At 37.3% G+C, this 12,607-nt stretch overlaps 1 protein-coding gene across 5 annotated transcripts in view; it reads left to right on the top strand.

Moving 5' to 3' along the window:
- The window catches only part of si:dkey-96f10.1 (6-phosphofructo-2-kinase/fructose-2,6-bisphosphatase), a 51,387-nt gene that overhangs the window by 14,025 nt on the left and 24,755 nt on the right, over window positions 1–12,607 (top strand). For 4 of the 5 annotated variants that reach the window (XM_051661240.1, XM_051661239.1, XM_051661238.1 and 1 more), the window contains exons 2-6: window positions 3,172–3,297; window positions 5,047–5,143; window positions 5,566–5,632; window positions 5,988–6,062; window positions 6,165–6,221. In XM_051661240.1, coding sequence (XP_051517200.1) covers window positions 3,172–3,297; window positions 5,047–5,143; window positions 5,566–5,632; window positions 5,988–6,062; window positions 6,165–6,221 — 422 coding nt within the window. The remainder of the gene's footprint in view (window positions 1–3,171; window positions 3,298–5,046; window positions 5,144–5,565; window positions 5,633–5,987; window positions 6,063–6,164; window positions 6,222–12,607) is intronic. The other variant, XM_051661242.1, reaches the window with a different exon arrangement.

Below are 12,607 nucleotides of genomic sequence, written 5' to 3'. Positions count from 1 at the left end.
GTCTATTTCTCAACTAGAGACTCTGATATACTTCTTGTTTAGTTGTACATCTGGCCTTCCACATCTCTTTCTGTCCTTGTTAGGGCCAGTTGTACTTTGTCTTTGAAAGACTGTAATGTACACCTTTGTATGAAATCTTCAGTTTTTGAAATTGCCAAAAGCATATTATAGCCTTCATTCCTCAACAATGATTGACTGAGTTTCTGGAGAAAGCTGTTTCTTTATTTTGCCATTTTTTTTCTAATATTGACCGTAAGACATGCCAGTCTATTGCATACTGTGGCAACTCAAAAACAATGTTAATATTTAACTAACCAAATAGCTTTCAGCAGTGTTTGAGCAAGTGATTTTTGAGTACCAAATTAGCAATTTAGCATGATTACTCAAGCTCAAGGGTGCTGGAAATGGGGCCTGTCTAAATTAGATCAAAAATGACTTTTTTCAAATAGTGATGGTGCTGTTTTTTACATCAGTAATGTCCTGACTATTCTTTGTGATCAGTTTACTTTGCCACTTTGGTGAATTCAAGTACAAATTTCCTTCCGAAACAGCAAAATCTGTACATTATTCTAAACTTTTGGCCGCCAGTGTATATATATACATACATCTGTTTTATTGAAGCAAAAAAGTTGTCCAACACTTATCACCCATATGAAAAACTAACTGCGCCCTTAAGCTTAATAGCTGGTTTTGCCACCTTTAGCAGCAACAACTGCAACCAAACGCTTCCAATAACTGGAGATCAGTCTTTCACAATGCTGTGGTGGAATTTTGGACCACTCTTCTTTGCCAAACTGCTTTAGTTCAGCCACATTGTAGGTTTTTAAACTGCCCGTTTGAGGTCCTGCCACAGCATCTCAATCGGGTTGATGATGCTTGATCGTAGGTATGATGTTCTTTTTGTGGAATTTTGTGTTTGATTTACGCCAGATGTAACGGGTCCCCATCATTCTATCAGTTCCACTTTCGACTCCTCTGTCCACACAACATTCTCCCAAAAGGTTTGAAGTTCATCAAGGTGTGTTTTGTAAAAATTCAGACTCTTTAATGTTCTTCTGGGTTACCAGTGGTTTTCGCCTCGCCACTCTTCCATGGATGGCATTTTTGGCCAGTGTCTTTCTGATAGTGAAGTTGTGAACAGTGCCTTTATTGATGTGAGAGAGGCCTGCAGTTCCTTGGATGTTGTCCTTGGCTTTTTTGTGACTTCCTGGATGAGTCGTTGCTGTGCTCTTAGAGGAATTTTGGAGGGTCGGCCACTTCTGGGAAGATTCGCTACTGTGCCAAGTTTTATCCATTTGGAGATAATGACTCTCACTGTGGTTCTATGGAGTCCCAGAGCCTTTGAAATAGCTTTGTAACCCATCCCAGACTGATGTATTTCAATCAACTTTTTCCTCATTTCTGGAATTACTTTTGACCTTGGCATAGTGTGCTACGGGTGAGACCTTTTTAGCCACCTTCATGCTGCTGAAAAGGTTCTATTTAGGTGTTGATTTGATTGAACAGGGCTGGCAGTAATCAGACCTGCATGTGTCTAGTCCAGCTGAACCCCATTATGAATGCAGTTTCATAGATTTGGGGATTTAGTAACTGAGGGCAAATACTTTTTCACACAGGCCCAGTTGGTAGTGGATAACTTTTTTGCTTCAATAAATAATATTATCATTTAAAAACTGTTTTTTGTGTTTACTCCGATTGCCTTTTGTTTTGTTAGATTTTGTTTGAATTTTTGAAACAATTTGGTATGAGATATACACAAAAACAGAAGAAATCAGGATGGGGGCAAATATTTTTCACAGAACTGTATATTCGTGTGGTCAGTATTGATGGTGTGTGTTGAGTAATGTCATGGTCACCGTGATGGTCAGGTGTTTGAGTTCATGAGTTTAAACACAGACACACGTACATCTGCTTCATATGACGAGGTTACACGTCCTTTCTCTAAAGACATCAGCTTGAGCAGGTGCTTTCTGTCTTCATTACACACTGCCGTCTCTCTCTCTCTCTCACACACACACGCACTCATATCGAAGTGATAATGTCTCATTCTCATATTGAACTGACTCAAAATCCTCTGGAGAAGATCTGGGTGCCATGGATGAGCAGGAGAGGCTGTAAGTCACACGACTGGAGAAACATCTCTCACTGTCTCAAGCCTTACTCTTTATCCTCTGTCTTATGATCAGCTTGCGAAGATAGAAATATGCTTCATGTACACAGGTGTCTCAGATACACAGTCATATTAGAGACGAAAATGTCTTACAAACTGAACTTGCGTAGAGCTTTGTACAACCTTTTGTAACGTTTCTTGAGGTTTTTGTAAATTGTGTGAAATCTTTAATTACTTTTAAAAATCTTAAACTACTATTTGTAAACCTTTTTTAAACTACATTTAATAAATTCTTCGTAAAAACTACTTTTTGTAAAGTCTTTGTAAATTTACTTTTTTCAAAAGACTATGTCTTTTCATTAATCCTTTGTAAACTACTTTTTGTAAATTATTCGCAAAAACGACTACATGAAACCTTTTGTAAACTACTTTTCGCAAAACCATCATAAGCTACTTTTCGTAAAGTCTTTCTAAATTGTATAAATCTTTGTAAATTACTTTTTGTGAAATCTTTGTAAACTACCTTTTGTAAATTTTTCATAAATACTACTTTTAAACTAGTTTTCAGAAAACCTTCCTATACTATTCGTATAACCATCGTCAACTACTGTCTGCAAAACCTTTGTAAACTTCATAAAACCATTGTACTTTTAGGCGACTTTTGTTTTTTGTTTTTTTGCAATGAAAAATTGGAATCAGTTTGTCAAATGAAGTTATGCTCAAATAGAAAATGATTTATATTGAAAGCACGCAGAGAATGCTGTCTGAAAGTAGAAAGACTGAAGCGTAATAGAGTATATTTAGTGATAATGACTGTTCTAGTGTGTTTTGAGGTGGTTAGTGTCCTCAGGGCTGTTCACCTCAATGGAGTTCAGTTCACTGCCCTTTAGACACACACTGATACAAGACACGCGTACAGAGTCTCTTCAGTGATGTAAATTAAAGCACTGTTCAAGGAGTGTAAATGAGGCTTCTGTCTCAAAGGAGACGAACATCAGAATTATACTAAAATGATATCAAATGATACTGTGTAATGAAATCGTAATTTGTGTGTGTTTTAGCGTCCGTGCCGCAGTTCACTAACTCTCCCACTATGATAGTGATGGTTGGTCTTCCTGCCCGTGGAAAGACCTACATCTCCAAAAAACTCACTCGCTACCTCAACTGGATCGGAGTTCCTACTAAAGGTGAGTTTAAGTGAAAGAAATCTATCTATTTATCAACTGATCAATCAATTGGCTTTCAGAAGCTTAACCTTTATCCACATCTCAACTGATGAACTGAGTGTTCGGTACCACAAATGGCCTTTAACATATCATTTTTATTGCATGAATGTTTAAGTAGTGCTTGACCAATATGTGTTTATCAAAGGCTGATATCAAATAGAATGGAGGCTTACATAAACATTAAAAAATCTAAAGTAAATATAGCTGAAAATCAAAGATTTACTAGATTATTGTAGGTTTTTTGTTTGTTTGTTTTGTCAACTTTCAGGAACACAAGTAATGCATCTCAATCATGATGCGACTTTTCTGTTACAATATACTCGTATTGGTCGAACCAACAAGTGGAGCACAAAATGTTAGTGTGGTTCAGTCCCATTCATCCTCCTCCCAGCATGCATTGGAGTGTGAATAGTATGGTTGCATTATTTGACAGTTTGCACCATTTTATTTCTGTTATTGATTTTGTTGTGAAAATTTGTAACTTGTTGTCTTGTGATGTTGGGAAGAGGTTGTTCCTCTTAAAATGATAAATTGTATGTAGCCAACCAAGTGTTGAGGTCTGTTTGTATCGTTTTAAAGTACTTAATGTAGGTTTTTTTCTCACAAGTGTTCATGTGAATAATCATATGAATTACAGTATTAAATTTAATAAAATATTGTAATGTTTGAAATGCCACCTATAGAAATTTTTATTGCTTTTATTTCACTGTATTTAAGACAGTACGGTTTCATTTTATGGACCAAGAACACTATTTCCTGGAATGCTTTAATTTACTCAATATACTATACAATCAATAGATTCAAATATAGGCATAACAAACATTAACCCAATTATTCATGTCACAAAATGTGTCTTGATGTGTTGGACTATTGATATTGTGTTGACTGTGCAGTTAAAGGTGCCGTAAGGGATTTTAGCCATTCTAGAGTGAGCTTTTGGATTAGCCATGCCCCCTTTTTCCAAAACCCGCACTCTAAAGATACCAAATGAGCATTATTAAGACCGACTCGAGCAGAAGCGGTTGTCAAACAACAGCTGCAAAATAGCGCCCTCAACTGACAACTTATGAACAACATGGCATACAAATGTCATTATGCCTCAATTCGCTGCAACTACAATACTATGAGAACAGGCAAAAAGCATCATTGTCTGGTTTACAGACAAATTTTTGTATGCTGTTTAGTGTCTAGAGCTGTCACAGAGACCAGTGAGAGGTCTCGGGACACTTATTTCATTAATATCTTTCAGGGAGTAGTAAAAGTTTTTGCATACATTTCCATAATAAAATCACTTAAAGTACCTTTTAAGTAAGTTTCACTTCCTATCATTTAAATTCCAATTCAACTTCCTATGGGGCATGGCCAATTAAAATCAAATTCTAATTCATGAATTAAAAGTGAGCCAATTCTTAAATTCAGAATTCTGCAAGACCCTGATATATGTAGGCTATACATAAATATATATTGCCAGATATTTTGGTACTGACACATGACCGAACATGTACCGATAATCTCAAAATGGCTAATCATTAACGGCCTATACAAATATTATTTGCCCTGTTGAGAAGGCAACTTTTGGTTCATGGTTTTATTTTTATTTATTTTTTTTTTTAAGTTTAGGCGGTCTAAAAATCTGTCGCTTGATAGACTGAATGGATCATTCAACATTGTTCCCTGCACTCTATCACTGATGTGAAACTGTTTTAACAGTGTTTAACGTTGGACAGTACCGTAGAGATGCTGTACAAACTTACAAGAATTACGAATTCTTCCGCCCAGACAACAAAGATGCAATGAAGATTCGCAAGTAAGACTCTCACACCTTATACTGATGTGTTTTATGACCAGTGAGCCAATGATTATGTTGTTATATTGGACTCATTTTTGTGTTTGTGTAGAGCTCTTCAGGTTTTAGTCTTAAGACTTTTGAAATGGCTGGGTTGTTTAAAAATGTAAGTTGTCACACAAGGACTACAAGTACCAGAAGGATGTGACATTACATTCTTGGCAAATGGTACCAACGGTTGTAGTCCTTATATAGCAATGTGTACGCAACTTACATTTTTAAGAAGCACTGCGAATTCGCAGTTCACAGTCATTTGTTATAAAACAAGAAATGTTTATCACAGACCTTATTTTACTGTATTGGCCCACAAAATGACATCATGACTTAGTAGGTCAATAGAGTGATATTTGTTTGTTATCATTTTGTGTAAATTGTGTGTTTAGAGCATGTGCTTTGGCGGCATTGAAAGACGTGTGTTGTTACTTCACTCAGGATCATGGACAGGTGGCGGTGAGAGACATCTCACACACACACATACACACTTTCCTCAACATAGTTATTGACATTTGCACAGATCATGATCTATGAATTTAGATCTTTGGATATTATAGCAATCTATAGCACCAATTTCACCAACTTTTTCTGCTGCTTTTCTGTATCCGTTCCAGAACAATCTGCAGTTTAAAAGCAAATGAGTCAACAGTGGAAACTCATTTATAATCGGTTTGTTTAAAATATAGAAGTTTTTGTTTTGTTTTTTGCAACAGAAGGTTTGTTTGACCAGTTCTGAATTTAGCTATGTAGTGTATTCCTTTTTTCATTAAGTAAATCAGATGAGAAATTGAAGAGCTGAATTTGTGTGCAGGTGTTTGACGCGACCAACACAACGAGAGATCGTAGAGAATTGATTCTCAGTTTTGCTAAAGACAACGGCTATAAAGTGAGTAGTGTAAAGAATATGAAACTAGAAACTTAAGAATCTCTAGAAACTATTCAGAAAATAAATACAATATAAAAACATTTAAGTATTTTTTTCTCGTAGGTCTTTTTTGTTGAGTCACTTTGCGATGACCCAGAAATCATTGCAGAAAACATCACGGTACAGAAAGACACTGATTTTTAGGATTCCAGAATAACATACAGTACAGTGGGATTCTAAAGTCCACTTGTGAAAATGCTTTTATTTTGCGTGTTTCTCATTTTACGCAGTATTCTGTTCTACACAAATTATATAAGCAGCAAAAATTTAGTGAAAAGTTTAATTGAAAACTTTATACAAGTTTCAAAAAGCATACGTGTTTGGCACTTTTGCTTTAATGACAAAATTGTACTGGAGCTGTTTTGAACAACCTGATGATTGTGTTATCCAGCCTGATTTGAGAATTTTTCATAGAGCCTCTTGTGTGTTACAATGGGAATCTGACCTTTTCTACAAAGGAGTTAAAGTGATAGTTCACACAAAAATGAAAATTCTCTCATCATTTACTCATGCCATACCAGATACTGTATGTATGACTTTCTATCTTCTGCTGAACACAAAGATTTTTAGAAGAGTATTTCAGTTCTGTAGGTCCTCACAATGCAAGTGAATGGGTACCAATATTTGAATGCTCCAAAATGCACATACACTCAGCATAAAAGTAATCCATAATACTCCAGTGGTTAAATCCATATCTTCAGAAGCGACGTGATGTGTGGGTAAGAAACAGATCAATATTTAAGTCCTTTTTCACTATAAATTCTCCTCCCTGCCCAGTAGGTGGTGATACAAAAGGAGAATGTATGGTAAAAACTGACTTAAATATTGATTTGTTTCTCACCCACACTTATCATATTGCTTCTGAAGACATTGATTTAAATACTGGAGTCTAATGGATTATTTTATGCTGTGTGTGTGTGCGTTTTGGAGCTGAAAAATTTTGGTACCCATTTACTTGCATTGTATGGACCTACAGAGCTTTTTTTGTGTTCTGCAGAAGAATGAAAATCATGCACATCTGGGATGTCATGAGGGTGAGTAAATGAGAGAATTTAAATTTTTGGGTGAACCATCACTTTAATATGCTCAATGTCACAAATGTGCTTGGTTGATAAGTGACAGAAACCTAAAGTGCAAAATCTTAAATATTTAATTTAGCTTTTTTTTTTTTTTTTTTTTTTTTTTTTTTTAAATCCAAAAACTTCCAGCATGAAATTACATTTTGAATCCCAGATTTTGAAAACGGACTTTTGAACCCCACTGTTTTGTTTCTCCTCTGATATAATAGGGTGAATCTCATGAAACTTGTCAATGAAATGTCCAGGTTATATTTCACCCCCAAATTAGAAAAAATACTAATAATATATTGTATTGATTTAATTCAGAAATGTTAAACTATTTAATTCATTTAAAATAACCAATTCATTTTTATTAAACCCTCAAATGTAAAACATTCAGGTCCATTGCAGTAATGAGAATTTGGTGTATGTGCTTAATTGTCATGAAAATAATGTCACAATACTAAAACTTACGGAAAATATTTTTTCCTTTGTTCTATTTTTTTTCTCTTCTGATTAACATTTTTTATTGATTCACAAAATTGACAAAAGCTAAACATATATTCACAGAATCCACATTTAACCCCCACTATTACCCCTCCCAATCCCCAACCCCACCCTGACCCTCAACAAACATCTCTGTGGTCACATGTGTATACACACAAAAAAAGAAATTATTATTTTAATTATTATTTATATATATATATATATATATATATATATATATATATAAATAGTAATTATCACACACATTTTAAACTATACTTCTCTCTCCACTGCCCCTCCCCGAGAGCCCTCCAAGAAGGCCAAATAACTGCCGCATTTCCTATCAAATAAGTCTCCGTTTCCCAGCATTCTACATTTCCTCGAATGCCGCCACTCTCCCTATCTCTGTGCACCACACCTGAAATGAGGGTGCTCCAGCCGACTTCCATCCCCTTAGAACAATCTGTCTGCTGATCATAACACTGGCTAGGACCCAATTTTTTGTGTTTATCCCCTATATTAATGACTGGCCCATTGCCTAAAATACAGCGTCTGGGGCAAAATGAAATTTGAGTGCCCAATACGTCAAACATAAAACTCTGAACCCTCAACCAAAATTCTTGGATCTTAACACACCACCAAAAACATGGGTTGTGTCCCCATCTTCTGACTGGCATCGCCAGCAGGTGGGTGTGTCTTTCAGACCAAGCCTATACAATCTAGAGGGGGTCCAATAGAATCAATGTAAAATCTTAAATTGCATAAGATGCACCCTTACATCTCTAGAACATTTTTTAGAATCCTAGCCCACACTCCCTCCTCCAATAGTAAGTTTAAATCTTTTTCCCATAATCTCTTGAGAGAAGTTGAAGCTCCATCCCCCAGACTCTGAATTAGCAGGGAGTAATACACTGATGCCTCAAGACCTTTTCCAAAAGCAGTAATCACCACTCCCAGAGTATCTGCTACTTTAGGGGGATGTATGCTACTCCCAAAAATAGCACAGAGCAGGTGGCGCAGCTGTAAATACCTAAAGAATTGAGATCTGGGCATCCCAAAATGTTGAACCATATTTTCAAAATTTCAACACTCCACTCTCATATAGGTCACCTCCCTCACAATCCACTCTGACCAGCAGAAAGGGGACTTATTAATACATAATTTTGGGTTCAGCCATATGCTCGAGGCTACATTTATATAAATGTAAACACACTGGACACTTGTCCATACCGAGTGCAAATGCGAGATAACGGGGTGTAACTTCTCCGATTAGTTTGATAGGCTTTGCAGTGGCGAAAGGGGCAAGAACTTCCTGTTCAATAGAAAACCTGGGAGGGGCTCTCTCAGGTGGAAGCGACCAATGAGCCAAATGTCTGAGACCAAATTTATTTATTTATTTATATCCTTTATTTAACCAGGAAGGTCCCATTGAGATAATACAATCTCCTCTTCCAGGGAGTCCTGGTCAAGACTGCAGCACATAGAAGTTTAACAAATAAATTCAAAAGATAACAAATACTACAAATACACATTTTTAAAAAAAACATCAATATATACAATCAGATCAATAAAAACAATTACAGGTTTACTTTAAAACAGTTTGTAAAAGACCTTTAAAAGTGCTCAAAGGGGGAATTATCCTGGGAAGAATGTAAAATAATAAAACAAAATCTTAGGTAGGCCTAGCCCAACTTTGTCAATCGGCCTATGCAACTTACTGAAATGTAATCTGGGATGTTTACCATTCCAAATGAAGGACTTCGCTATGCTATCAAATTGCTTGAAATAAGAGAGGGAGGCATCTATAGGGAGAGATTGTAGCAGGTAGTTGAGTTTTGGAATACAATTCATTTTAATAACATTAATCTTCCCAATCATAGATAAATGTGATGAAGCCCACCTGCCCACATCACTCAAACCTTTTTATTAAAGGGTCAAAATTAACTCTCTGCTGGGAATAAAATACCCAAATACTTAATGCTTTATTTGGGCCACTGGAAGGCACCCGGCTAAAAAGCAGTTACCGGTCAGTATGCTGTCAGAGTCAAAGCTTCGGATTTAGACCAATTAACTCTGTATCCTGAAAATTTAGAAAAGGAATTAAAAATTCTGTGGAGGCAAGGCACAGATCTAGTGGAGTCGGAGACGAATAAAAAAATAATCTGCGTAAAGCAAAAGCTTTGTGCCACACCTCCTGCCATCACCCCTGGAAAATCCTCCTCCTTTTTTATTGCGGCTGCTAATGGTTCCAGGGTAAGACAGAACAATAATAGGGAAAGAGGGAAACCCTGCCGGGTGCCCCTATCCTGAGTAAAATAATCTGAAATTAATCCATTTGTTTGTACCGCTGCTACCGGGTGTCTATAAAGTAACTTAATCCATCCAATAAAAGTATTCCCGAACCCGTACATTTCTAAAATCTTAGATTCTACCATTCTACCATATCAAATGCCTTTTCGGCATCAAGTGAGATGGCAGCGACCGGAGTCTGACCATTCGCCACTGACCACAAGATATTGATGAAGCTCCTAATGTTATCAGAAGAGCCACAGCCCCGAATAAACCCCATCTGATCTATATGTACAAGTGATGTCATAACTTAATCGGATAGCCCAAATTTTTTACAATTTAACGTCTAGCTGGATCAGAGAAATTGGACGGTAACTCTTTCACTCGCTTGGATCTTTGTCCTTTTTAAGAATCGGACTGATCCTGACTTGTCATGGTTGGCGGAAGCTTTCCATTTATTTAATTTTTTTCCCAATTTGGAATGCCCAATTCCCAATGTGCTCCAGTCCTCGTGGTGGCGTAGTGACTCGCCTCAGTCAGTTGCCTTCGCGTCTGAGACCGTCAATCCGTGCATCTTATGTGGCTTGTTGAGCACGTTACCGCAGAGATGTAGAGTTGGTTTTCTGCTTTGTCCCCCAACTCAAAGTATGACTGTCTTGCTCTGAATAGCCAAAACTCTACCTTCTGTGACAAAATAGTATTATATCTGTATTTCAATCTGGTCAATTCTCTGAGACCATTAGACGACATTTGGCGCTTCAGCTCTGCCTCGGCACTTTTAATATTCCCTTCCAATTTCACAAGTTCTTGTGCTTTGGATTTTTTGGTGAATGAGGAATACTGTATGATCTGGCCCCTAAGAACTGCTTTAAGTGCCTCCCAAGCCATGCCCACAGAGGATACTGAGGACCAGCTGGTCTCCATATAGACATTGATTTCAGTCTTTAGCATTTGTTGGAATTCAGGATTTTGCAAAAGGGATACATTAAAACGCCAACTATATGATTTCTTTCTCTCTGTATGTGGCAACACCTCTAGACACACCAGGGCGTGATATAAAATATTTGTAAAAAAAATCTATTCTAGAGTAAATTTTATGGGCTGATTTAAAAAAAAAAAAAATGTATAGTTCCTACCAGATGGGTTCAAATGTCTCCAGATATCTGTAAAACCAAGATTTTTACACATCCTGAGAAGCGTCAGTGTTGCTCTACGGGGCTTGTGCACTTTTGCTTCACTATGATCAAGGACAGAGTCCATCAAAAGATTAAAGTCTCCTCCCAATATTATATCATGAGGGGTGCAAGCGAGTTGCAACATCCCTTCAAGATCTATTAAAAAAATGCCCTGATTATCCACATTAGGTGCATAAATATTCGACAAAAGACTTTGCCCCTGAATTTCAGCTAAAACAATTATGACTCTTCCTAATTTCTTTAATCTGTTTGAGACATTTGAATTGTAGATGTTTACTTATCAGTCTAATGACTCTCCTGCTCTTACTTGAGCCAGCACTATAAAAAATGCCCACCCCATATCTTTCCAAATTTTTCCGCTTCCTGCTGAGAAATGTGCGTTTCTTGAAGAAACACTATATCATATTTCTTAAGAAGAGAAATAACCTACCTTCCTTTTTATGGGGTGCCCCAACCCATTCATGTTCCATGTGTAGAGAGACAGTCTACTCATTAACATTTGACATTTTGACATATAAAAAAAAAATAGATCGTGTGTCAAAAACAAGATTATAAAGACCACATTCCAACATTGGTGCGACCATTAAAACCCGAACATCCCCCGGAACAAAACAAACAGAAAAAAGAAGAACCTGTGCATTAACCCCGCGCACAACAGCGCCAACTGGCGTCCATCCTTCCAAACTCAAACAGTTCGTGTATGCCTACGAGGACCCCCGCGACGTCCTGTGTTTCTATACAAATTTTGTGAGACAGAATTACACAGCAGAAGATAATCTATAAAACAAACTCCAGCCAATAGGCGGAACAAATTCAAAGAGCGTGTAGAGTCATCCACAAATCTGTCCCAAAGGTGTGCCATTCTGCAAAATAAACTCCAACCGTTAGGCGGAACCAGCACAAAAAAACACTGTTTCCTCAACAGTCAAATGAATGATCAGTGACCATTTGGCTGCAACGTATCACAAAATGACTCACTCCATTGACTTTATGAAGGACATCGCTTGCTGTGGGCATGTGAATTTTTTATGGCCCTCCTTAGCATTTACTCTCAATTTGTCCGGGAATATCAGTGCAAAAGTGAACTTCCGTTGATGTAAAAGTTTCTTGCATTCCTTGAATCGATTACGTTTCTCTCGTCGAATTTGCAAAATCTGGGAACAAGAAAATGCTGTGGTTTTTCCAAGAAAGCCTTCCTTTACTTCTTACCTCGCGTAACACGATCTTTATCGGATAATCTCAGAAATTTGGCCAGAATTAATCGGTGCCTGTCTCCCTATGCGGATATCCGCGCCAGAACCCTGTGAGCTCGCTCGATTTCCAGCTTATGTCGAGCAGATTGACTCCGATGACTCCAGATAATCTATCCGTTTCTCGACATCCCCCACTCTTGTAACCATCTCGGAGAACTTCACCTCCATGGCAGTGATCGATCGACATATCACAGCCAGATCCTCCAAGTCAGCAATGACCTTCG

The sequence above is a fragment of the Myxocyprinus asiaticus genome, chromosome 29 (assembly GCF_019703515.2).
Source record: "Myxocyprinus asiaticus isolate MX2 ecotype Aquarium Trade chromosome 29, UBuf_Myxa_2, whole genome shotgun sequence".
NCBI lineage: Eukaryota > Metazoa > Chordata > Actinopteri > Cypriniformes > Catostomidae > Myxocyprinus > Myxocyprinus asiaticus.
Note: the sequence above shows the minus strand (reverse complement) of the source record. Positions and strands in the feature narration are given on the sequence as shown.